Source organism: Perca fluviatilis, chromosome 9 (genome assembly GCF_010015445.1).
Source record: "Perca fluviatilis chromosome 9, GENO_Pfluv_1.0, whole genome shotgun sequence".
NCBI classification, from domain to species: domain Eukaryota; kingdom Metazoa; phylum Chordata; class Actinopteri; order Perciformes; family Percidae; genus Perca; species Perca fluviatilis.
The window spans coordinates 30933668-30959694 of NC_053120.1; the positions used below are offsets into that span (position 1 = coordinate 30933668).

At 40.9% G+C, this 26027-nt stretch overlaps 2 protein-coding genes across 8 annotated transcripts in view; one reads left to right on the plus strand and one right to left on the minus strand.

Annotated features, from left to right (window-relative positions):
• Window positions 1-240: 240 nt before the first annotated feature.
• Window positions 241-11958, plus strand: akr1a1b (aldo-keto reductase family 1, member A1b (aldehyde reductase)). Of its 6 annotated transcripts, XM_039812369.1 has the most exons (10): window positions 431-567; window positions 662-741; window positions 4142-4237; window positions 4943-5062; window positions 5139-5290; window positions 6095-6290; window positions 6405-6604; window positions 9118-9190; window positions 10676-10762; window positions 11696-11958. In XM_039812369.1, the coding sequence occupies exons 2-10, from the start codon at window positions 727-729 to the stop codon at window positions 11759-11761; spliced, it is 1005 nt and encodes a 334-aa protein (XP_039668303.1). In that variant the 5' UTR covers window positions 431-567; window positions 662-726; the 3' UTR covers window positions 11762-11958. The 6 variants fall into 6 exon arrangements, with proteins under 6 accessions (XP_039668305.1, XP_039668307.1, XP_039668303.1 ...); XM_039812371.1 differs by lacking the exons at window positions 431-567; window positions 662-741 and adding an exon at window positions 241-408; XM_039812373.1 differs by lacking the exon at window positions 662-741 and having other exon boundaries at window positions 417-567.
• Window positions 11959-12541: 583 nt separating this feature from the next.
• c9h19orf44 (chromosome 9 C19orf44 homolog) overlaps window positions 12542-26027 on the minus strand; it is a 65476-nt gene continuing 51990 nt past the window's right edge. Inside the window, exons 9-10 of one of the 2 annotated variants that reach the window (XM_039812358.1) lie at window positions 14077-14243; window positions 12542-13655 (exon numbers count right to left, since the gene is read on the minus strand). In XM_039812358.1, the coding sequence (XP_039668292.1) occupies window positions 13569-13655; window positions 14077-14243 (254 nt within the window). In that variant the 3' untranslated portion in view covers window positions 12542-13568. The remainder of the gene's footprint in view (window positions 13656-14076; window positions 14244-26027) is intronic. The other variant, XM_039812357.1, reaches the window with a different exon arrangement.

The window sequence follows — 26027 nt, forward strand, 5'->3', positions numbered from 1 at the left end:
TGGTTTGATGTCAATATATTCATTAATTAGAAAATGGTTGAAACTACCATATTTATTGGTAACTTAGCCTACATCTTTATTTACATTTATTTATTTTTACTAATTAACAAGTGTGAAATGTTTAATGGCTCTCCCTCTCTTTAATGGAAGTGGTTTGAGATGTCTATGTTGTAAAACAAAAAAGTTAATGAAGATTAAAATTAGTGGAGTTGCAATTTTACGACGGTCCCTAAGTACGCCTATTGTGACGGGCGCGTTGGACAGACATTCAGTTCTTTGCGCTCTAAACTGTGTCCACATTTTTGGTGATTTTGAGTTAAAAATAAGTGTGAAACGTCTGTCTAAATAAGCTCTACAACATACCCAGAAACTGGGGGAAATCGAAGTATTGACACGGAGCTATTGAAGGTAACATCCGCGAAAACCGACGAATGTCAAATATTAAACTATCTTCACCGCGGTCACAGGAAGAGCAACGCTGTCTTCCTGTTTTCATTAACCGCAAGCCACATTCAAACCGCGACTGACAAGTTTCCTCAGACAACACTCCAAAGACAAATCAGAGAGGTAACGTAAACGTCGTTGTTTTAACATTTTAATGACAACTTAATAAAAAGGCATTCACGCGGACAGCTACGTATTCTCTTCCCGTTTTCAACAGCTGTCGTCACTACAACAACAGACGCATTTGGCTGACGGTCGCCAGTTAACTCACCGGAAAGGGAAATGTCAACAAATGAGGTGGTGTTTTTGAACATTTGGCAAAAAACAACACTGACCTGCTTATTAGGACTACAACAAGAGGTCCTTGTACGAAGTCGCAGGTTAAAAATCTTGAAACCGTAAGTTGGTGACTTAAACTGTGGGGAGAACCGCTGATGACTACCTAGCTAATGTTAGCTATGTTTCTCAACTGAACTGAACCGAACATGCAGTCATCAAATGTCAGGTCCTAAAGCAGATGTTTCGTCGTTTATGTTTTGACAATGGCAAGCGGGTGAGTAAGACATGACTCTGAAAATGGCTAACATTAGATGCCGAATAAAAAAGCGGACAACGTAAGCAACCCTGTCAAGTGCGAGAGTCTATTTCAGGAGAAGCTAAAGCTAGCCTGCAGATAACAAGGGCTAGAGCGAATGGACAGTTCCTGTTTGCTAGCTCAAGAATATGAGCGGACGTTGAGGTGTCAAAACCAGTGACCAGATGGAAAATCTTAAAATATCGTAAGTTACCATGATCGTATTTTAAGGAAGAATATAGTACGCGACTGTCCTAACCATAAACCACAAATGTGTCCACCTGGGTGTCATGTTTACTTTACTGCCGATTGGAGCTAAAGCAGTGCCTGAATTGGACCCTAAATCACGGGTTTACTTCCCCCGCCAGGAACCAAGACACCGCGGAAGACTCGAGTGGTTGCGGTTACATTCGGTCTCGACATACTATTTACTGACCGACACTAGACTCGCGCACTGGCCACGATTACATTCGGTAGCCTGGTGGACGGTCTCCTCGTGACAGTCTAACTACCATATAACAACATTCACTTTTTACATTTAACTTAACATAACTACCAAATAACCCCAACCCCCCCAGTCTCACATTGCCAGATCTCCACAGTGCTGTGTCAGCAATAGAGTAGCAATGTATGTTAACTTTAGTTTCTAGCTTCCATGTAAGTTAGATGGCACCAACATTTGGTCTAATCATAACTGGTCTGGCAACCCAAAGGCCAATGTTTTGTTTCCAGATTTGTGTGCATGGTGACTTATGATGGGGGGGTCTGGGGGTCCACCCCCTGGAAATTTTGAGCATTAAATACTTCATTTCCTGCATTCTGGTAAATTTATATGCACTTTTTTTTTTTTTTTACCTTTTTCTGAATCAATTTATGCTGGGAATATCTTTATCTAAAGGGAAACAGAGATTACAATCCAAATATAAAAACATAATGGAATATTTTGCAGTAAGGCTCTCAGGCATTCTGTATTGCTTTCATCTATTTATTCTCCTTTGGATCGATGTTTCTAATTATATGTGAGTCAGTACACATGTAGCCTAGGCATCATTTACTATTCCCACTTTTGCTTCTTTTGTTGAGGAAGTAACCACCTTAAATGTGCATATGAAAATTATTCACCTGAATGATACATGAATTCATTTTAATGAACTAATAAACCCCTCGACTGTAATATTTCAGATGTGTTTGAGCAAGATTTCTGCTCATGTTCAAAACTTTATGCACATTCAAAATACAGCATATCTCATCTGTGTTCTCTGAGGTTTGGAGGAGTTGTGATATTGTGAGAAAAATAAAGTGATAATACAATAGACTATTACAAGAATAAAGTCACTATATTTCAGAAAATAATCCACCTGCACCATAGTCTGCTGTGCGTGCGATTGCTCTGTTGATACGGTAGATGTCAGACCTCCTGACAGACATAGAGCCCCGCTTGAGACGCTGGTGTCTGAATGAGACAGTTTAGGGAAGTGGCTGTAGGCTACGCTGCTCTACATCGGAGGTGGAAACACAAAACTACGCAGAAATAGGGACACATCTGCAGCAGCATGCCCACAGCAGAGCGCGTCCATTATAAACCTGAAGCTGCACAGACCACGGAACGTGCGCTTGCAGCAGGTCCGTGTCTGTGCCGCTGCGCGTCGTCTCTATTTTTACAGCAAGAGTGGACACTAAGCGGCCGTTACAGGTCTGCTTCAGAGGTCCGTGTGTTTGAGTTTGACCTGTAGACTGGAAAAGTCGCGTAATGAAAGGTTGACAAGTAAACGTGTGGCTGAGGGGGCGCCCTAGGATGATCATGTTTAATAAACACGTTTTATTTTGTTTGTCGTTCTAATTCTATTATTAATGGGAAGTAGACCTAAGGGCGACACGGCGCCCCCAACACTTTTGACGCCCTAGGCAATCGCCTAGGTCGCCTATAGCAATCACCGGCCCTGGGCACGGTTACGGTCTCTTTCAGTAGCCTGGTGACAGCCTACCTACCACAGTGTTTCCTTTAGGATTTTATTTTAGCAGTGGGGCCAGGTCCGAACACCCCCCCCTCCCCCCCTTTTTTTGCTGAGTGACCCCGCATTCACTCATGCATGCACTCCGACATGCATTCTAACAATGCAGCCCTATTTCTGATACCGTGGGGGGCAGAAATGTTGCCGTGGGGGGGCGCCACGGTCCAATCAACATAGAGGAAACACTGTACCATGTAACAAACATTTAACTTAACATAACTACTAAGATAACATGACGTGCCTTTGTATGTGATATCCATCGATAATGTAGTCTATGAATTTGTATGTACACAACGTGTATTTGTATGTGATGTACTTCCCCATCGATAATGTGTGAATTACCATGAACACAATCCTCTAAGATGCACCAGAAACAAGGCTTGGTTAATAACTCAAACTTGCCGAGAACCAAGACACCGCTTGATTACATGACTCGAGCGGGCCGGCCAGTTGCACGGTTACATTTGGTCTCGTTCAGTAGCCTGGTGCGCGGTCTAGGTAGCTCATTTCCTGATTGATTCTACCACCACCACTCCAGTGGAGGCGCTAATGAGCTAGATTACTACACACACAGAAGAATACCAGCTACACACAACGGCACGAATGCATGCACGGATGAGGTAAAAGAAAAAAACAGGAGTGAGTCGGTTCATTGATGTATGGCCCTCGATTCTCCCGGTTCAGTGACACGAGTCAGGTTAATTAACCGGCTCTTCGGTCAGTCCGTCAACACTATGGCAAGCGAGCGGCAATCGTTCGACACAGAGAAGCTGCCAAGCTAAGCAAATCCGGATCATCAACACAAATTATTTTTTACTTTCGTTAACATTGCGATATAGGCAAGGCAAGGCTTTGGGTAGGTCTGCGCTCTTCGAGTGCCCTTCAAATTTTACCATGCGGCGGCCTTTGCCTCGGTTTGCTTGTTGCATTTTCCTGTTACAGTGAACAATAAATATATCCAGTGCCGCATTCAAAATATAGCTGAATGAGACTAATACGAGTATTTTTACATATAATTCTTGTTACTGCAGTTTTAAATCTAGTTTTAGATCTGAGTAAGCCAAGCAGCTCCCCTCACTGACTGAATCATGCTCTCCTTGACCTTTTCAAGGTGCTTCTGAGAGGCATGAATGACTTTGCAGTTCTCAACACGGGGCGGAAGATGCCACTCCTTGGACTAGGGACATGGAAGAGTGAGCCAGGAAAGGTAGAGACTATACTTACATCCTCCTTAAAAAAAAACTTGATTGAAAAATAGGCTTTTTAATATAATTTCTCTCTAACATAAATTTCATAAAACCGCTGTTGTCTGTCTGTGACAATTGAGTTTCACTTCCCCTCATCATTTAAATTATCACTAGACTTTGCAGCATCTGAGTTTTGCGAAGTACGTTAGCCTCTAATAACTTATTTTGGTTTTGAGGCACGCTACTTTTTTGTTTTAGCCTCACTGCTTATTAACCTCTGTTCCATTAGCATCTGGCAGCAGTTTTAAGTGAAAAAATCTATTGATAAACCCCCTGTACACTACCTGCTTAGCACCAAACACCAGACAAACTTAGCAGCTAGCAGGGAACATAAGGAAACATTAAGAAGGTATAGAACCAGATATTTCCTTAGGAGTTGGTGGAGACAACGCAGAGCTAAAGGAGAGTAAATATTACTTATATTTTGAGACGAACAGACACATGACTTTAAATAAATACTAATGTTGCTGGACGTGTCAATAGGCAACTGTTTACTAAAGTTTTGCAATAATCAACTTTATAAAGTTATATCAATGTTGGACATACTGCTTTTCCCAATTGGCTAAAAACAATTCAATGCTGCTGTAAATACATTGACAGAAATTTATGTAATGTATGTCTACATTTGCTAACCAACAGTTGTACTATTTTTCCCACTGTCACAGGTGAAACAAGCAGTTATTTGGGCATTGGAGGCTGGCTTTCGCCATATTGACTGTGCAGCCATCTATGGCAATGAGGTTGAAATTGGAGAAGCCCTGCATGAGACATTTGGCCCTGGCAAGGTAAAACAGCTTCACCAAATTGCAGTAAAAGCTCTCAGTATATCAAACCATATCCAACATGTTGTCTATTCACCAGACCCTGAGAAGAGAGGATGTGTTCATCACATCCAAGCTGTGGAATACCCAACATCACCAAGAGGCTGTGGAGCCAGCTCTCCTGAAGACCCTGAAAGACCTGAAGTTGGAGTACCTGGACCTCTACCTCATCCACTGGCCCTACGCCTTCCAGTAAGCTCAACCTCCACCAAGGTCTCATAATGAGATGATTAACTCGTTATCCCGAGAAAACCACCTTTTCTTGACATAACAAGCTAATTAAAGGTGCTCTAAGTGATGTGACGCGTTTTTTAGGCTACAACATTTTTTGTCACAACAACATCAAACATCTCCTCACTATCCGCTAGCTGCCTGTCCCCTGAACACCCTGTAAAAAAAACACGGTCTCTGTAGACAGCCCAGGCTCCACAAACGGCAACAAAAACCAACTCTGCCAACCTGCACAACGAACCATAACAAACAGTCTTCCAGCCAATAACCGACAAGGAGGAGTGGTTGAGTCATGAATACGCATCGTGGAAGTAGCCTACGTGCTAACGCTGCTGCGGTGATGGCTCAACCAGTTTCTTCTTGTCAGTTATTGGCTGGAATACTGTTTGTTATGGTTCGTGGGGCAGGTTGGTGCAGTTTGTTTTTGTTGACGTTTGTGGAGCCTGAGCTGTCTTCAGAGACTGCGTTTTTTTACAGTGTGTTCAGGGGACAGGCAGCTAGTGGATAGTGAGGAGATGTTTGCTGGATGTGACGAAAAATGTAGCCTAAAAAACGTGTCACATCACTTATTGTTATCCCAAGACAACAAAATGGGTTACTGTTATTGTGGACAGTATTTGAAAATATTTTTGGCAGGAATTTGAGTATTTTTTTTAAGGAAATAAATTAAAAGCAAAACTACAATTTTACTTGTTTTCACTTCAGTCTGTCCTTGGTTGCATTTCATCTTTCTTTTAAATTGTGCTCTCATTTTGTATCTCCTAGACAAGGAGATGTTCCTTTCCCCAAAAAGGAGGATGGTACCTTGCTGTATGATGACATAGACTACAAGCTGACATGGGCTGCCATGGAGAAGCTGGTGGAGAAGGGCCTCGTCAGGTCCATCGGCTTGTCCAACTTCAACAGTAGGCAGATAGATGACATCCTGTCAATTGCCAGCATTAAACCCACTGTCCTACAGGTAGATGGTGCTTGTGATGAGATAAAAGGTTAAGTGTGAACACCTCAGTTGCATGTCTCAAGTTTGGTGTTCTGAAAGCTACAGATAACACAAGTATGTGTTCTTATTGGGCAGGTAGAGTGTCACCCTTACCTGGCTCAGGTAGAGCTGCTGGCCCACTGTCGGGACCGGGGCCTGGTGATGACAGCCTATAGCCCCCTGGGCTCTCCTGACCGGGCCTGGAAACATCCAGATGAACCAGTTCTGCTTCAGGAGCCTGTGATTGCTACACTAGCAGAGAAATATAAAAAGTCCCCTGCTCAGATTATCCTGAGGTGATTTTACTCTTCATTTAACAGATTAGATTACATTTTTTTTGCTATTTTTAGGGCCCAGAGCGCCGACAGCGGCGAAGGCCCTATTGAAACTGAAGGAATTATTGTTTTTCCCGGTAAATGAATTGGCTTTTTGAGGGGCTTAACATATTCAAAAACTCACCAAATTTGGCGGTCGCATCAAGTCTGGTGAAAATTTACGTATTTTAAGGGTTTCGGGAATAGGCTCACAAAAATGGTTTGCTAGCACCCCCTAGAAAGTAAAAAAAAAATTTAGCCCCTGCAGTGCGTTTAACGTAGACTCACGAAACTTGGTACACATATGTAACATGTCAAGATGTACAAAAACCTTCATTGGAGCCATACCCTAAACCCAACAGGAAGTCCGCCATTTTGATTTCAAAGTTCGAAATTAGTGCGATTTTGGCCATTTCCACGTCGTACTTTAACGAACTCCTCGTAGAGATTTCATCCGATCAACTTCAAACTCGGTCTGTGCCATCTTAAGACGTTAAAGATGAAAAGTTGTTAAAAGAAAAACTTTTCGTCATAGGGCGTGGCTGTGGCGGGGCAGCCATTTTGTGTGTTTCGCCGCCGAAACAGGAAGTGGGTGTAACTCGAGTGTACGTTGTCCAACTGGCTCGAAACTTTTCAGGATTCATAAGAGTCCAACCCTGAGGACAACTAAAGGCCGATATTTACTTAAAGTCATAGCGCCCCCTAGTGGCAACAGGAAGTAGGCCTAAAAGTCAAGGTGCTATACTTTATCGAACTCCTCCTAGAAATTTCATCCGACGGACTTCAAACTTGGTTTGTACCATCCCAACACCTTAACGATAAAAAGTTGTTAAAAGAAAAACTTTTCGTCAGACGGTGTGGGCGTGGTGGCCATTTTGAGTGTTTACCGATGAACAAAGAAGTTGTTGTAACTTGAATGTACGTTGTCGTATCTGCCGGAAATTTCTCACGTTTGACAAGGGTCCAGGCCTGAGGACACCTACAGGACAAAATGACTTTTGGTCATAGCGCCCCCCGCTGGCAACAGGAAATGCGCCTTATATGACAAACATCATCCGATTTACATGAAACTTATAATGTGTGGTCTACATGTGATACTCAGCCGCCCCCCATACTTTAACCACGCCCATGTACTTAGGCCCCTCTTTGAACCATTTAAGGTAGTCTTGTGTGAGGTGTTATTGAACTCAGCAGAGTTCCTTCTTCATTGGTGATGTTTTGGCCTGCCCCCTATGCTTAAGCCATGCCCCTTTCATAACTGGTGACCGATTTAAGGTGGACTCTTGTGTGAGGTATCATTGAACTCAGCAGAGAGTTTCTTTTTGATTGGTGATGGTTTGACTCGCCCCCTATGCTGTAGCCATGCCCCTTTTTTATAACTTATGACCCGTTTGAGGTAGACCCTTGTGTGATATCATATCATTGAATTCATTTCAGAGAGTTCCCTTTTCATTGTTTTTTTATTGGTGATGGTTTGGCCCGCCCCCTATGCTTTGGCCACGTCCCCTTTCACAGCTAATGAACCGCATGACGTAGAATCTTGTGTGAGGTATCGTTGTACTCGGCGGGGAGTTCCTTTTTCATTGGTGACGATTTGCGGTGTCCGAGTGCCGCGCAAATGCACGGTCGCAAGGACCGGCGTCCGCCGGTAACCTCGACACGCGCAGAGGCGCGAGGGCCCGTCCATCGCTGCTCGCAGCTTTAATAGAGATTATATTTCTTTAAATGTAAGATCTTAAAACAATAAAAACTTCTTAAATCCAGTTGTTCGGGTTTTTTACACCATAGAAATAAAATGGATACAAAGGCCATTGTTGTGGTCATTTTATGTATATAATACAAAATGGCGATTGTTAGTTGTCATGGTGACAACACGCGTCAGTGGAGCTGTAAAGTGTGTCGTAGCTCTCTCAAACAATGCCAACTTTGCATTAAAAGTCCTAATTTACTGAATTACACTTAGACGACAGTCATAAACATTCATTAAGACTCAAATAAAGACTTAATGTTCATGACCGGTGTCCTGTCATGATTATGATAGTGGCATGTCAGTCTTATGCACAACCCTTCAAATAGTTCCTATATGAAATGCAGTGAGCTGTTTAAATACACATATTAAAGTAAAAATAATAAAGTGGTGCTTTGGATCAGAAATAAAACGTCAAGCAACAGTTCAACTTTCAATAATTATTTTTTGGGCTACTTGTAAACAATAAGCTGTAAACAGAACAGTGACATACAGTACAGGATAATTAGAATATACAGTAAAGCTGATGGCCATCTTAGCATTTTTTGCATGTTGTAGCCAACTAAAATAAATCATATGTACTTTACTACTAGTCATTTTCCAAATTGTTCTATGCAAGTGCACATTGCTTTCAGTTGTCTACACATGGTGTACTTGATTTGTAGTAAAATGTCTAAAATATGCACTGGTATGGTCAAGAAACTCTTCAGTGATTGTACATTTCAACACAAGTTTGTTTTATTTGCAGGTGGCAGACACAAAGAGGAGTGGTAACAATCCCCAAGAGTGTGACAGAGTCACGTATCAAAGAGAACATTCAGGTGGAGTAAAACTTCAGTCATAGCAATTACTTTCCAAATCATGAGGCTATTTTTTGAGATCGTCTTCTTAAAGCAGGGGTAGGCAGAATGCAAAATGGACTCCAGAATTTGAAATAAAGTGCTTCTCTCTTCAGCTCTCCCTCTCCCATCTCTGTCCAGCCCCTTCCATCAGACAAGCTTGGGCATATGTACCTGCTTCCTTCAGTAGCCTGTTTGAGTACTAGTTATTTATTTCATCCCAATGCTGTTATATAGCGGCAATTCTATAAGAATTATTGTCCTGTTTTCGTTTTAAAGCCCTTTTGAGATGACATACTATGATTCAAGGCTCCAGCTAGCTACGTAAACCATCCATCTTTGTCCGCTTATCTGGTGTCGGGTCGTGGGGGGAGCAGCTCCAGCAGGGGACCCCCAAATTTCCCTTGCCCGAGCCACATTAACCAGCTCCGACTGGGGGATCCCGAGGCGTTCCCAGGCCAGGTTGGAGGTATAATCCCTCCACCTAGTCCTGGGTCTTCCCCGAGGCCTCCTCCCAGCTGAACGTGCTTAGAACACCTCCCTAGGGAGGCGCCCAGCCTGGGGACATCCTTACCAGATGCCCGAACCACCTCAAATGGCTCCTTTCGACGCGAAGGAGCAGCGGCTCTACTGTGAGCTCCTCACGGATGACTGAGCTTCTCACCCCATCTCTAAGGGAGACGCCAGCCACTTTCCTGAGGAAACCCATTTCGGCCGCTTGTACCCTGGATCTCGTTCTTTCGGTCATGACCCAGCCTTCATGACCATAGGTGAGAGTAGGAACGAAAACTGACTGGTAGATCGAGAGCTTTACCTTCTGGCTCAGCTCTCTTTTCGTCACAACGGTGCGATAAATTGAATGTAATACCGCCCCCGCTGCACCGATTCTCCGACCAATCTCCTACTCCGTTGTCCCCTCACTCGTGAACAAGACCCCTAGGTATTTGACTCATTCCCTACCTGGAGTAGGCACTCCATCGGTTTCCTACACAAACATGAAATTGAATTAGCTGCAGCCGTGACAATTTTGGCAACGGTTAGCAGAGCGTTCCCCGAAGGGACTGGGATGTGCATCTTCATTTGTAGAACAGCCAATAGGAATGCTCATGCTCTCTGAAATGACCTGTGATTGGCCAACGTCTCCTGTCCTGGGATAGATTTTCTAAAGCCTGAAAACAGTGCCAAGTAGGCGAAGCAGTCTAGTTTTCTCTCAGACCACTTGAATTACAATATGCTGAAAGATTATTGTGGATGTTTTGCTCAACAAGGCCTACTCCAGATTTAATGACATTTTTCGAATTTTAGAATATCTCTTTAAGGTTCTATTTTTGCCTGCAAGTACTCTAAAGCTAATTGTGCTGAAGAAACTATGCACATATGTATTATACTTTGTGGTTCAACTAGTTTACTAGTTTAAGTATGTTGTGTGGGTTGTAAGGTGTTGATTGTCATTTTCTTTGTTGTTAGGTGTTTGACTTTATCCTTGAAGCAGAGGAAATTAAAAGTATTACAGCACTGCACAAAGGCTGGCGGTACATTGTACCAATGATCCAAGTAAGTGGGCTCTTTGTACTGTATTTGTCATGGTTGGTATTGATAAGGTTATATTTAAAGGTCCCATGGCATGAAAATTTCACTTTGAGGTTTTTTAACATTAATATGCGTTCCCCCAGCCTGTCTATGGTCCCCCAGTGGGTAGAAATGGCAATAGGTGTAAACCAAGCCCTGGGTATCCTGATCTGCCTTTTAAGAAAATGAAAGCTCAGATGGGCCGATTTGGAATCTTTCTCCTTATGAGGTCATAAGGAGCAAGGTTATCTCCCCTTTCTCTGCTTTGCCTGCCCAGAGAATTTGGCCCACCCACGAGAGAGAGGCATCATGGCTTTCAAACGAGCAAAGTGGCAGTTGGTCATGGCCACACCCCCACTCTCCACCATGCCCCACCCCTCTCTCCTCCTCAATAGCTAGACACAGAAATGACACATACTAAGGAAAGCTCATTGTGGGACTGGCTCTAGTGGCTGTAATTCTGCACCAAGGCTAAATTTCAGGAAAGAGACTTCAGATATAGTACTAGGGGACCACTAAGGCCTATAGAAAAGCACCCAAAGAGCACCACGTCATGGGACCTTTAATCTCTCCAGTCTACTGGAAAACTTTACATTCAATCTAACTCAATTATAAGAGATAATATAGCAGAGCCTGTGCTCTTAAAAGAGCAACTGCATTGCCTTGATGGGTCTAAGAATGATTTTAATAGGTGGTCATTTTCTCTTTCTAAAGCTTTTTTTACCCTGATAAAAAGGGTTAAAGGGTCAAATTCAAAAGCCCTGGATATTGGCATTGGTTTAAAAAAATATCAGTATCAGCAAGTGTGAAATGGAAAAGCGACAGACTTTGAAAAACTGGCAAAATTTAAAAGGTGAACATGAACACATTACTGAAGAGCAGAGAGGAATTTATTAACTTTGGTTTGGATGTTAACAGGTGGAAGGACAACGTGTTCCCAGAGATGCAGGGCATCCTCACTACCCTTTTAACAATCCCTACTGACGACTCACTCCAAACTGAATTTGTGCCTTCAACATCCCCAACACCACATCACTAATAAATATGTCTTTAGATTATGTAAAATCCTGCTCCTATCATTAGAACAAGTCAAGTTATTGTCTGTGATGAAGACTGGAAAATCAGGTATGACTGTATACATACTACGTACATATTTTTTAAATAAACATTTTGTTACTACACTTGCAGGTGTCTTTATTTAAACAGTATATTTATAAATTAACGCTTGTTGAACAATGTGCTGTTGTATGGTGTATATAACTATAAATCAGGAGTTAAATACATTGTTTAATACTGTAATGCAAATGGTGAGGTTTATTTCCAAGATTTTTAATTGTTTGTTGTGTCAATCTAAAACAAAAATTTGGAAGCTTTGAAACTGGACGTTATGAGTAGTACTTGAATTTTTTCAGTGGTAGTGTGACAACAAAGAAAATTCGTCATGTTTTGTTCTCCAGGTGTACTTTGACATAGGACTTTTTGCATGCTTATGAATGTTCATGGGTTCACGGTTGTGAAAACATCAATTGTTGCTCCTTTTTGTTGCCTTTCTAGATAATGCATTAATTAACTACAGTTTAGGCCAGAGGTTTTTAAAGTATGAAGGGGAGCCTCCCCAGGGGTGCTCCAAACATTTTAAAAAGAGGCTCAGTGACTGGAAGTAACAATTATTACATTTGTTATCAAACAAATATCTCATAGAATATCCTAAATGTATGTGATTTGGTTAAGGAGTTAGTTCAGATCAGCAAAAAAATAAACTTCTTCACTTTCAACTGCTTTTATTTTCAGCCAACGTGAAAGTTTGTATGAACATGAAAAAATTCAACTACTAGGAACTAAACTGAACGTTTCACAGACATGTGACTAACAGAAATGGAAAAATGTGTCCCTGAACAAAGTATGATCAAAATCAAAAGTCACAGTCAGTATGTGGTGTGGCCACCAGCTGCATTAAGTACTGCAGTGCATCTCCTCCTCATGGACTGCACCAGATTTGCCAGTTCTTTACCCCACTCTTCCATCAAGGCACCTGCAAGTCCCCAGACATTTCTGGGGGGCATGGTTCTCACCCTTACCCTTCGATCTAACAGGTCCCAGATGTGCTCAATGGGATTGAGATCCGGGCTCTTCGCTGGCCATGGCAGAACACAACATTCCTGTCTTGCAGGAAATTGTGCAATTATGCATGAAGACAGACCTTTTTTATGTATTTGGTGTAGTCTGAAGTTGTGTCAAGCAACAATTTTATTAAGCTATCTTGGCTCAATTGCTGAGTGTCTCTGGGTTCAAATAACAATCATGATCCCATAGGCGTCCAGGAATTGAAAAAACAAACCATCTTAAAAACATCTAATCATCTAATTAAATGATCCTTTTAGGGCTCCATACTTGTCACCTCTGCATTGGTTTAATTGGTAGGGCTGGATCCGAATATTCGTTCAATAGGTAGGTATTTGATTTTCTATTTTGGGATTCGAATATTCGTTTAAAAAAAAAAAAAGCTTTGAAGCTTAAAAATTGGTATGATAGCCCATTATTTGGTCAAAGTTTTAGTTTTGAAAAGTTTTAGTTTTGAAAAAGGTCCTTGTGACCAAAACATCAACCAAAGGAATCACTGCAAAGGTGGCAAGTTTGTGCAGGAATTTACTGTTTTCTTTTTTTTTTTGGAGAAACAACTACCCTAATTCTTCGAATTGTAATTAAATATATTTTAATTATGTATACAACTTATTGTAACAATGACATGGCAAATGTCTGTTCAGTAATCCAGGACATTCAGTAGCAGTGGTCAGATATGGGAGTCTCTCATCTCCTGCAGCACCTCTTCCAAAGCTTCCTCCATTGTCAGTTTGGGAGGTCTGTACGTGCGAATGTACTGTGGAAAGAATGACAAAATGCTGTAGACAAACTTAAATAAGTGTGAATTGTCTACAGGTTTCAGAGAGCCACATTTTAATGGAATTTAGAATGTACAACAAGTTTAAAGTGTGACTGTTTTCCGTTCATGTTATCTGTCTATTGGTACTGACCGATTTTCCACATCACTAAATTTCAGATCAGATACATCACAGTTAGTGAATGCAGGAACACTGTGTGCAACAAAGGTATCGCAGAAATAAATATGGTGATAAAATGTTTGCTCTATTAAAAATTGGATATTCAATCAATTAGGCTTTTAACCAGCAGTCATTTCTTTTGTTTAGACAAACTTTGCAGGAAAATCTACTGTTCAGGATTATTCACAACTGTACATTAGTATGTACCGTGTGTGTATGTATAACTACAGTATGTTTTACCTCTTTGGTGTCCTCCAGCATGGTGTATCTGTAGTTTGGTGGTCCCAGGCTCTGCACCAGGCTGGAGTGAAGATGTCGGCCTCTTTCGATGAAACACCTTGTCATGGCAAGTTGCTGTTTTAGCATTTCATTGAGTGCAAATACAGCTGGGTTGAAGGTGCTGAGAGCTGAGGGAAGGAAGGACACAAACCCACACGAATTATTGTCTTCACTAGTACCGTACAACAGCTTTTACAACTGTTTTGACAAATACGTGTACAGAATAGCAAAATATACCACTCTCATGTCTGTATTCTAACAATGTAGCTAAAGCCAGGAGATGGTTATCCTAGTTTGGCATAGAGACTGTGAACAGGGAAAAAACAGCCAGCATAGCTTTAGTCAAAGGAAAGAAAAGCACCAACCAGCACCTCTAAAGCTCACTAATTAACATCTTGTTTAGTCCATATTGGACAATTTCTTGGCTAGGCGCAGTGACTGGTCTGGAGTCTATGCAAAGCTAAGCTAACCCCTGTTCCTGGCTCTGGCATTATGTTTAACATGAGGTTGGAAAAAAAAAAGTGTACTTCCCAAAATGCTAAACTATTTCTTTAATCACTTTAACAGCCTAGTGTAGCATGGCATGAGCATATTTCAGATACGTTTTGCAAGCAGGTTTTTTAACACACATTGTCCTTTCATCTGTAAAGGGCGACTGTTATCTAAACACTCTACCAACATGTGCCATTGCAGCACAAAGGAACTCTTTGAACTTGAGTTTAACTTTAAGGGGAGAAATTTTGTTCGTTTAGATCCCCCAAAGCAATCATTCCTTGATCTGATCTGGATCTCCTCTGCAGGTGTGTCTGCTTCCCTGCAAAGCACTAAGTATAACCCAGCAGGGCTTGACATAGGGCTGGGCGATATGGCCTAAAAATAAAATTCCAGATTTTTTCAATCTGCAGATGACAAAGAAATTGTTCAAAACAAGTTTTATTTTGTTTTGACTCATACACACACACACATGGGGCATGTATACCATTATGATTATTCATGCCAATTTTGTGGAAATATAAATTGGTTTGAGGTTTTCTTTTTTTGGGGGGGCTATATATTCAACAACAAAACGGATGCGTGAGATAAAGCTGTTTTCACACATACAGGTGGTAATTCACTTCTCATTCCTCGCTAAAAGTTCAAATCATTTTAACGTTATTGCGCAACCTTTCCCCTATTTTCACCTGTTGCTGAGTAACGTACTTTAACATCCCATGGTCTCTTGAATGTAGCATACCTGTAGCAAGCTCCTTCGTAGCGATAAAATCAAACGTCGAAGCGGAGCTCCGTGCTACACAGCGGCGATTGCAAGTTGTTTAAGCCGCTACAGACCTCCGTCACAGCTCGGTTGTATCAGCGGCATTTAGTAGTTAGGCTCGTTCGAGATGAGCCAGATCTGCGCAGAATCGATCACCGGCGATCGCCGCCCAATGCATGCCGGTTAGATTTGTGTACGACTTGATCCATATATACAAAGAACTTCTAATATACCAAGAAGTTCCACTCCCTCGTTACTTCCGGGTTCTGAACTGGTTGCAGTTCCACCAGAGTTCCATATAGGGGGCGCTCACAGGCCAGTGCAGAATGAATGGGGCTCTATGGAGCTATACCCCTCAAAACCCACTTTTCTCAGGATATAATTTTTTGTCTAGTAATTTGAATGTTGCATTCGAAAGGGGAGGCAGAGAAAATACACACTGCTGGGTGTTAGATTTTTTTAAAGTCGCTTTTTTGTTCTAAAAAGCCTTTTAAAATGTCAATGACGTCATACACATATACGGCCAGAGATACTGCTTTACGGCAAGCTCTGAGTCGCTTCCTTTGTTCTCTCGAGGCATCGACAACACAGCTAACAGGTAAGGCTCTCCCTGATAATACACGTGCTAGAAAGAGGTTTGCTGATGTTTTAAAGACCTCGCCGAAATATTCACTCTGACATTCTGGGTATGCTTCGGATGCCGTCAAGCGGGATCTCCGATCGTAATCAGACCTTCACTGACCAATCAGCATTCATTAGCAGAATGCTAGCATGTTATGGTCTACAATGACTCACCCTGTAAGAAATCAAAAGGACATAAGTACTCGTTCATTCAAATTTCGACCTATAACCCATGTTAAACTTGCAAAAACTACAATCAAATCTGAGGTTTCTCAACGACAATCACGTGAAAGAGACACATTTAGCCGTCTAGCTCCATAGAGTCCCATTCATTTTGCACTGGACCGCAATCACCCCCAGTGGAACTCTGGTGGAACTGCAACCAAATTCAGTACAATGGGGCTGAATAGGGAGTGGAATGGCTTTCCGTAGACCGGCTTTGATATATGTCTTTTTTTTTTTTTAATCTTTATTAAATCTTTACGATACAAACAGTACAGCAAAAACAAACAGTCATTAATACAGAAAAAACACATTAGTGAAGAGCAGAGCCAGGGGGAGTTTCAAATAAAAACATAAAAAATAGAGCATAACTGAATGGTTTTAGCAGCTTTCTTATTTTTTGAGTCATAGATGGTTTTGATGTACTGCTCCGTTTCCTTACCAAAAGCAATAAAAGAAGGTTTAGAGTTACTAAATTTGGCTTTGTGAATATGATATTTCCCTAAAATGATCAATAAGTTAATTAGGTATATTTCTTTCTGTTTTTTACTTTTGTTGTCATGGAAACCAAACAGTACATCTTTCCACAACAAAGAAAAATCAGAGATAAGTTTATCAGTAATGTATCGAGATAGATCCTTCCAGAAAATGATGGTATAGGGACATTGCCAGAACAGGTGCACCATTGTTTCTGGACATATTCCACATAGAGAACAGTTAACACATATGTCAAGCTTAAACCTAAGGAGATATTGCTTGCAGGATAATACCTGTGTATGATTTTGAAAGAGACTTCTCTTACTTTATTCGTAAGGAGGTACTTGTAAGGAAGATTCCAAATATTCCCCCAATTCAGGTTGTCAACAAAGTTAGACCAATAGGGAACAACATTAGGGGTGCTGGTGACCTCTCTCTGGAATAAAGAGCGAATGTTACGATTATTATTCCTAGCTATGGTAGCGAAACGCATATTACCAATTGAGGTCAACTTAGGGTCCAAAGTTGGTAAGCAAACTGGTTTTCCAGTCCCTTTTAAGAGAGTTAAAATACCAGATGGGATGGCATCAATAACAATTGCAAACTCTCTTGGGGTGATTGGAATGCCAAAAGTATGAAGGAAATAATTTAGTAATTGGGAAACATAGATATATTACTAAGTTTTAAAAATTTTATAGAATAAAGATTTATTCTTGAATTTAATAAGCCGATTATTCCAGATGAAGCATGTGGGGAGAAATTATGTTTGTAGATTAATGACCATGCTAAGAGCATTTGTTTGTGGAATTTAGATAAAATTAATTTTATAATCACACAAAAGTAAATATTCAAGACCACCAACTTTAGAGAAAATATAGTTAGGTATAAAATTCCATGTAGATGTGGGATTCATTAGAAACTGCTTTATCCAATTTATTTTAAAAGTATTATTAAGGGTTGTAAAATCAAGAAAGTTAAGACCACCACGTTCAAAGGTGTTCATAATAACAGATTTTTTCACATAATGCGTCTTGTTTTTCCAAATAAAATTGAAAAGTAATTTATCAATGGAATTACAGAGCTTTTTGTTGACAAACAAGGGGATAGCTGCATAGGTAAGACGGGACAAACCTTCTGCTTTTGTCAACAATACTCATCCTTTCAAGGATAAGTCTCTCTGCAGCCATTGATTAAGCTTTTTCTTTGTCTTATCACTAATCAAATTAAAGTTTTCAGAGCATCTCTCCACCTCATTTTTCATTATAGTAATCCCTAGATAAGTAATCTTATCCTTGATTGGTATGTTACAGATCTGGGAGGTGTCGCTTTCTTTAAGGGAAAAAAGTTCACACTTCTTCAGATTTAAGCAGAGTCCAGAAGCTGCGGAAAATAATTCTATTGTTTTGATAGCGATTGGCACTTGGCTGGCATTTTGTAAGAATAAGGTAGTATCATCTGCTAGTTGGGTGAGGATAACTTCTCTTTCTGCAATTGAAATTCCTTTTAAGGCACTACTTTTAATATGGGTGGAAAGAAGTTGTGCACATAAAATGAACAGGTAAGGAGAGGCAGGGCAGCCCTGCCGGATGCCTCTATGCAACTTATATCTCGGCGATGTCCCATTTTTTACTCTGATAGAGCTATTGCCTTTGCAGTACATTGTTCTAACAAAACCAAATTTCTTGATTTGAAATATAAAGTTATGTTCTACCGTGTCAAAGGCTTTATAGAAATCCAAGAAAAAGATAAAACTATCGTCAGGACATAAATATGAATAATCAATTATATCTAAGACAAGCCGAATATTGTTAGAGATACAGTGCCTTGCGAAAGTATTCGGCCCCCTTGAACGTTTCGACCTTTTGCCACATTTCAGGCCTCAAACATAAAGATATAAAACTGTAATTTTTTGTGAAGAATCAACAACAAGTGGGTCCCAATTATGAAGTGGAACGAAATTCATTGGCTATTTCAAACTTTTTTAACAAATAAAAACTGAAAAAGTGGGCGTGCAAAATTATTCAGCCCCTTTACTTTCAGTGCAGCAAACTCTCTCCAGAAGTTCAGTGAGGATCTCTGAATAATCCAATGTTGACCTAAATGACTAATGATGATAAATAGAATCCAGCTGTGTGTAATCAAGTTCTGTACGTAAATGCCACCTGCTCTGTGATAGTCTCAGAGGTCCGTGTAAAAAGCGCAGAGAGCATCATGAAGAACAAGGAACACACCAGGCAGGTCCGAGATACTGTTGTGGAGAAGTTTAAAGCCGGATTGGGATACAAAAGATTTCCCAAGCTTTAAACATCCCAAGGAGCACTGTGCAAGCGATAATATTGAAATGGAAGGAGTATCAGACCACTACAAATTCACGAAGACCGGCCGTCCCTCTAAACTTTCAGCTCATACAATGAGAAGACTGATCAGAGATGCAGCCAAGAGGCCCATGATCACTCTGGATGAACTGCAGAGATCTACAGCTGAGGTGGGAGACTCTGTCCATAGGACAACAATACGTATAGTGTACTGCGCACAAATCTGGCCTTTATGGAAGAGTGGCAAGAAGAAAGCCATTTCTTAAAGATATCATAAAAGTGTAGTTTAAAGTTTGCCCCAAAACCCCCGGGGGCCCACCAAAATGTAAAAGAGGGCCAAAAATGAAGAAGGTGCTGTGGTCAGATGAAACCAAAATCGAACTTTTTGGCAACAATGCAAAACGTTATGTTTGGCGTAAAAAGCAACACAGCTCATCACCCTGAACACACCATCCCCACTGTCAAACATGGTGGTGGCAGCATCATGGTTTGGGCCTGCTTTTCTTCAGCAGGGACAGGGAAGATGGTTAAAATTGATGGTAAGATGGATGGAGCCAAATACAGGACCATTCTGGAAGGAAACCTGATGGAGTCTGCAAAAGACCTGAGAGAGGGGGGGGGGGAGATTTGACGGGGAGGGGGATTTGTCTTCCAACAAGACAATGATCCAAAACATAAAGTAAAATCTACAATGGAATGGTTCACAAATAAACATATCCAGGTGTTAGAATGGCCGAGTCAAAGTCCAGACCTGAATCCAATCGAGAATCTGTGGAAAGAACGTAAAACTGCTGTTCACGCAAACGCTCTCCATCCAACCTCACTGAGCTCGAGCTGTTTTGCAAGGAGGAATGGGCAAAAATGTCAGTCTCGATGTGCAAAACTGATAGAGACATACCCCAAGCGACTTACAGCTGTAATGCGCAGCAAAAGGGTGGCGCTACAAAGTATTAACTTAAGGGGGCTGAATAATTTTGCACGCCCAATATTTCAGTTTTTTATTTGTTTAAAATGTTTGAAATATCCAATAAATTTCGTTCCACTTCATGATTGTGTCCCACTTGTTGTTGATTCTTCACAAAAAATTACAGTTTTATATCTTTATGTTTGAGGCCTGAAATGTGGCAAAAGGTCGAAAAGTTCAAGGGGGCCGAATACTTTCGCAAGGCACTGTATGTCTTTTTCTCATGAATCCTGATTGGACTTCATCAATAATAGGGTCTAAAACATTTTTTAATCGTTTTGCGATAATTGAGGCAAAAATTTTGTAGTCAGTGTTGAGTAATGAAATAGGTCGCCAATTATCAATAAACAGTGGATCCTTTCTGGGTTTAGGGATTAATGTAATTAAGCCCTGGGTCAGTGAAGGAGGTAGAGAACCTTTTTCAACACTTTCTAATATTACTTCAAGTAGAAAGGGAGCTAAATCTTGTGTGAAAAGCCTGATAAAACTCTGCAGAGAGGCCATCAACTCCAGGAGATTTGTTAGTTTTACAATGTTCAATTGCAAATGTGATGTCCTGCAAGGTTATAGGGTCATCGCAGAGTTTCCTATTATCTTGAGAGATTGGTGTGACGGTAAGAGTGTAAAAGAATGTAGTGGTTGATTGATGGCAATAATTCGATTTGTATAAATTACTATAGAAGTCCGAACAGAAATCAGCTATGATCTTCGGATTATCAGTTACAGTATCGTTAATATTAAGTTGCTGGATTAAACTGAATTTCCCATGATATCTTTCTAAGCCGAAAAAATAAGCAGAGTTCTGTTCCCCTTCTTCAATCCACTTTTTTCTTGACCTTATAAAGGCACCTTTTGCTTTGTTGGAGTAAATCTCATTTAGTTTAAGTTGTTCTGAAATTAAGGTCAGTCGTTCCTCTTCTGAAATATCTGCAGGGTCCTTCTGGTACAAAGAAATTATTTTAGAGACCACTCTTTCTTCCTCCAATCTACGATTTTTGGATAGGATACTACCATAATTCCTCAAATATTGGCCAGTTTTAAATTTGAGAAGTTCCCAATTGCTACCAAAAGCATCCTCGGACTTCGCTTTATTCCAAAATTAGTTTTTTTTATGTCTGATTTTACCACATCGTGTTGTAAAAGCGAACTGTTTAATTTCCAGTAAGCATTTCTACATCTTGTAGAGAGGGCAGAGTGTAAGGGGATAAATATAGAGACTGCATTATGATCTGTTAATGGCGTTGTAATGATATTAACTGATATTTTATCAATATTCAAATGATCAGAAACTAACCAATAATCCAATCGTGAACGTCTGGTGCCACTCCTATTACTCCAAGTAAAAGCATTTATGTTAGGATTGTTAAACCTCCATACATCAATCAAGTAAAATTTTTGCAACAATAATTTTAAGTTTTCATTTACTGCTGTGGAAACACGTGGAGGCCAACAGTCAATGTTGTGATCTCAAACCATGTTGAAATCCCCCCCTATTACTATACCTGAATTTGGAAAGTTATTAAGGGTATTTTGTATATGTTTCTCTAAAGTTTCAAGCATTATGTCATTCTCATGGTTAGAGTTATAGCCATATATGTTAATAATTATCAAAGTAAAGTTTTCAATGGTTAACACTTGAAAAATAAAATGACCTGATGTATCACTGACCGATAAAAGAATAGTCCCTGGAAAGTTATATTTTAGAGTCGCAACACCAGCAGAATGTTCAGACCCATGAGCCTGCCACAGATCATTTCCCCAGTGGGATCTCCATAATCTACCATCGTCCGGAACTGAGTGTGACTCTTGAATGAAACAGAAATCAGATTTGTGCTGCTTGACAAACAAAAATAACGCCTTGCGCTTAACAATATTCCTTATCCCCCTGGCACTGAGAGTAATGATAGCTAAAGACATTAACAACAACAGCTAGAACACTATGAAGTAAAGTTTGAATGAAACTAGACTTTAACCTTACTGTAAGGAACTGCACCATTTTAACTTAAATAAAAAGTGCATAGAGGAACTTAGTAAAGCAATGAAAACTAAGGAGGTACCTAGGTTCTCAGTCGACAAATAACACATACCAGTTATTAGCAATTAATAGACATAAAATGTTAGCCTATAGAACATTGCAAAAAAAAAAAAAAAAAAAATTGACTGGATGTAATAGATGTCTTGTAAACATAAACAGTTGAGTGTCATTAATGTGCTCAACAGCCCTTAGAAAAATATTTAAACAATAAAGTGATTCTCAAAACAGAGAAACATACACACAGTGAATGAAAAGCATTTTGGTTGTTATAACTTAACTCGGCTTAAGGCACATGTTGACAGGTGTGGCGTTTACCACTTTCAGGTTTCTGGAAACAGTTCAGCTCCGTTGGAAAAGGCTCAACCTCCCACGAAGTAAGCAGCTTTCCCTTGTTCTCGCGCTTTAGCCACCAGTGGCCACAGCTGCATCCTTCGCTCTCTGACTGCTGGGGACAGGTCTTCGGCAAAACGTAGCTTGTTTTGAAGAAGGAAGGTGGACTTCTTTGCAGCTTTCCAGACAGCGTCGCGGTATATACGGGAACCAAATTGTAGAATTATCCCTCGAGGCTTGGTGGCATCTTTCTTTGGTTGGCCAAGACGGTGCACTGAGTCAATGACATCGGGGAGTTTGGCCTTGTGCTCCGGCAGGATGGATTGACATATGTGTATAACCTCTTGGCGGACGTTCTGGTCTTTGTTTTCAGCGATACCGTAGAGTTGCAGGTTCCACCGTCGCGAGTAGTTTTCCAGCTCAGTTATTCGTTGTTCCAGTAGGCTTGCCTTTTTCTCCGCTACGTTGACTCGGTCATCAATGTGTGTCACTTTACCTTTCACTTCACGGATCTCAGCGCAGGCAAAATCAACAGTCTTCTTTAACCCCTCAATCTTCAGTGTATTGTTGGAAATCATTCTCTCCACACTCTTTTCCAGAGAGTCGATTCTTGTGTTGAACATGACTGATATTTTCTGCACAATACCTTCACTGTCTAGATCCAAGGAGCGCTGCGACTTCATTTTCTTTGGTGCAGGAGGTTTTGAGGGAGTTGTGGAAGGAGATATGGGGAGAGGGGGGAGATCTGGTTCCCCGAGGGAGATCACAGGTGCATCTGCCATGCAGTAGTCGTGTAGGTTGTTCATAAGCGGATTTTCCATCGGTACCTGCATGCTGCCGTAGATGTGGTAAGCTAGCTAGCGATGCTGTTAGCCAAAGTTTTTCCCCACGTGTGTCGTTAAGAGGCGTGAATTCTACACGATACGAGCTTAACAATTAGTTGACACGATGCACTCAACTTTGCATTAAGATACCTCTAACAATATACTTTAAGTAACTATGTTTCCTCTAATATGCAAGTCTGAAGGTGAACAGCTCCGAAGCGTACGTGCACTCACACCGCCATCTTGCACGGTTCAGCCTCCATATATGTGTCAATGACTTGATCCCGACTTGCTCTGACGTCATGCACACGTGGGCAACGATAATCTCACGAGACCAAGGCGGCCGCAGTTCTGAGACGCAGGCAGCGCAGTTGCTTTTCTCCAACTGCAAGAGCCAGGCGGACGCAGGCGGACCCAGTGCTTGCTGGGAAACGCCGGCCTCTCAGCTGATCGAACAGCTGATTGGTTCAGAATTGACTCAACATGATGACGTTTTATATAAACTTTTTATTGATTTTCAATCGGAGGGATTTTAACTGTGATTTGTCTGATTTAAAAGCTTATTCTGTACAGAACACATGTTGTGAGGCTGATAGTTGTGTTTAAAAGTCAGAGAGACTAAATCTGATCAGATTACGGATCATCTACAGTCTGTTGGTAATTAAAATCAGCAACAGATCGCATGTAGAGAATTTTGACAGCTACTCTGTCATAATAAAAACAACTGGAGACTGTGTAGGAGCTGATATATGGGTCTGATAACATTTTATTAAATCGGAATCGGACCACAGTGTTTGTGTCACTTCCTGTTCAGCCTGAAGGCTGCTGGAAAAGGCTGGAAAACTGTCCGACTTGAGAGCGGACTTTTGTCCCCGCCCCCGGCTGCTGCCGCCTGCTCTCGTCTACTTTACAGGCGAGGCGCAGTTCATCTCGAACGAGCCTGATGTGTTGAGCCGCAAAAGAATTCCTCAACACTGCCTCTGGTGCCCCACATGGTGCTCCTTCAGGTCAGCTGTAGCTGGTGGTTCAGTTACCGAGAATAGGTGACTCTCAGCAGGGGACAGTGCACCGCGAGCGGCCGGTTATTTCGGCCGAGATTACGGATAAGTAAGTAATGAAACGACTGGTTAAGAAAATAATTAATGTTAGTCCCTGTCGCTGCCATGTTGTTTGTTTATCTCTATGGCAAACGTGCGGGGGGAGGGATGAGCTCGTTCGGAGCTACGGGAGCCCAGAGGGGAGCGTCGGCGGATGTTAAGGAGAAAATTGATTTTTCATTTAAACAAATCCACGTTGACTACACATTCGAGTTAATCGATAAAATCTATTTATCGCCCAGCCCTAGCTTGACATTAACTTTTTGAGGCACTTAAGTCACTTGTCCAGGTAAAGATTTCGAACTGTTGAAAGCATCCAAACTCTATCAACATTAATAAAATTCAGTTGAAACAGTAGAAACACACGTGTCCCAAGAATATATTTCCCATTCAACAAGAAAAAAGGATCTCCAGACTCCATAATACAAAGTTATACTTTGCACACCGGTGTGCAGAAGTTAATATATTGAGATTCTAAGTGAATATTTTAAAGTTTGTCATTACTTTCAGATTCCTAGTCAATATTCTGAGTTACTAAGTCAATATATTGAGATACTAAGTCAATATTGAGATTTTAAGTCAATATATTGAGATACTAAGTTATTGAGATTCTAAGTGAATATTTTAAAGTTTCTCATTACTTTCAGATTCCTAGTCAATATTCTAACTTACTAAATCAATATATTGAGATACTGAGTCAATATATTGAGATTGTAAGTCAATATTTTAAATGTTCTCATTGCTTTGAGATTCTTAGTCAATATTCTGAGTTACTAAATCAATATATTGAGATACTGAGCCAATATTTTGAGATATTAAGTCAATATATTGAGATACTAAGCCAATATATTGAGATTTAAGTCAATATTTTCTCATTACTTTGAGATTCTTAGTTTATATTCTGAGATACTGAGTCAATATATTGAGATACTAAGTCAATATATATATTATATTTAGTCAGGACTTTGACAGACCGTACCAGTCCCTGTGTCTGTAAAGGTCTGCAACACCTTTCCTAACAGCCAGGATCCACGAGGGGCAGTAGAGTCCGCCACAAGAACAAATTCTCCTGCAACAAAGCTCCTCTTGTCCTTTGACCAGCGTTGTCATGATAGCTCTGAACTTTGCATCTCTTTTTCCACTTTGTTCTTCTGTTATGTTATGTCAAGTCCATTACTAGACACATAAGCTTGTATTTCCTGTCTTTTCTGACACAACTGCAACACCTTTTTCAACTGATGAAACCAAGCAACTGAGGTCTTCAACCTTTTCCATGACGAGAAGTTGGTAATCAACTGGGTTGTTGCATTCTGTGACTCTTTGGTGATCACAGTATCCACACTAGCCTGTCCTTTGACCTGTGGGTCGTCGCAACTGAAAGAAGCAGGTTTACAATGTTAACAGGCCATTCACTTTCATTCTTGAAAAGGAAGTCCGGGCCATGGATCCATCTGCCACATGTGAGAAGTTCCTCAGCTTTCAACTCCCGAGAGGCCTCATCCGCTGGGTTCTGTTTTGTGTCAACATACCTCCATTGGGAGACAGCAGTGGCTTCTCTGATAATGGAGATCCTATTTGAAACAAAGGTGTGAAATCCTTTTGTTTTGTTCCTGATGTACAGTTGTGCTGTCCGTCCAGAAGACTGAACTTTCCAGCTCTAGTTGCAACTCTGCTTTCAGCATTCTGTTATTTATGGGCTGTTATTTACAGTGCGCGAAGTATTGCCCCTTAAGCGTTCGACCTTTTGCCACATTTCAGGCCTCAAACATAAA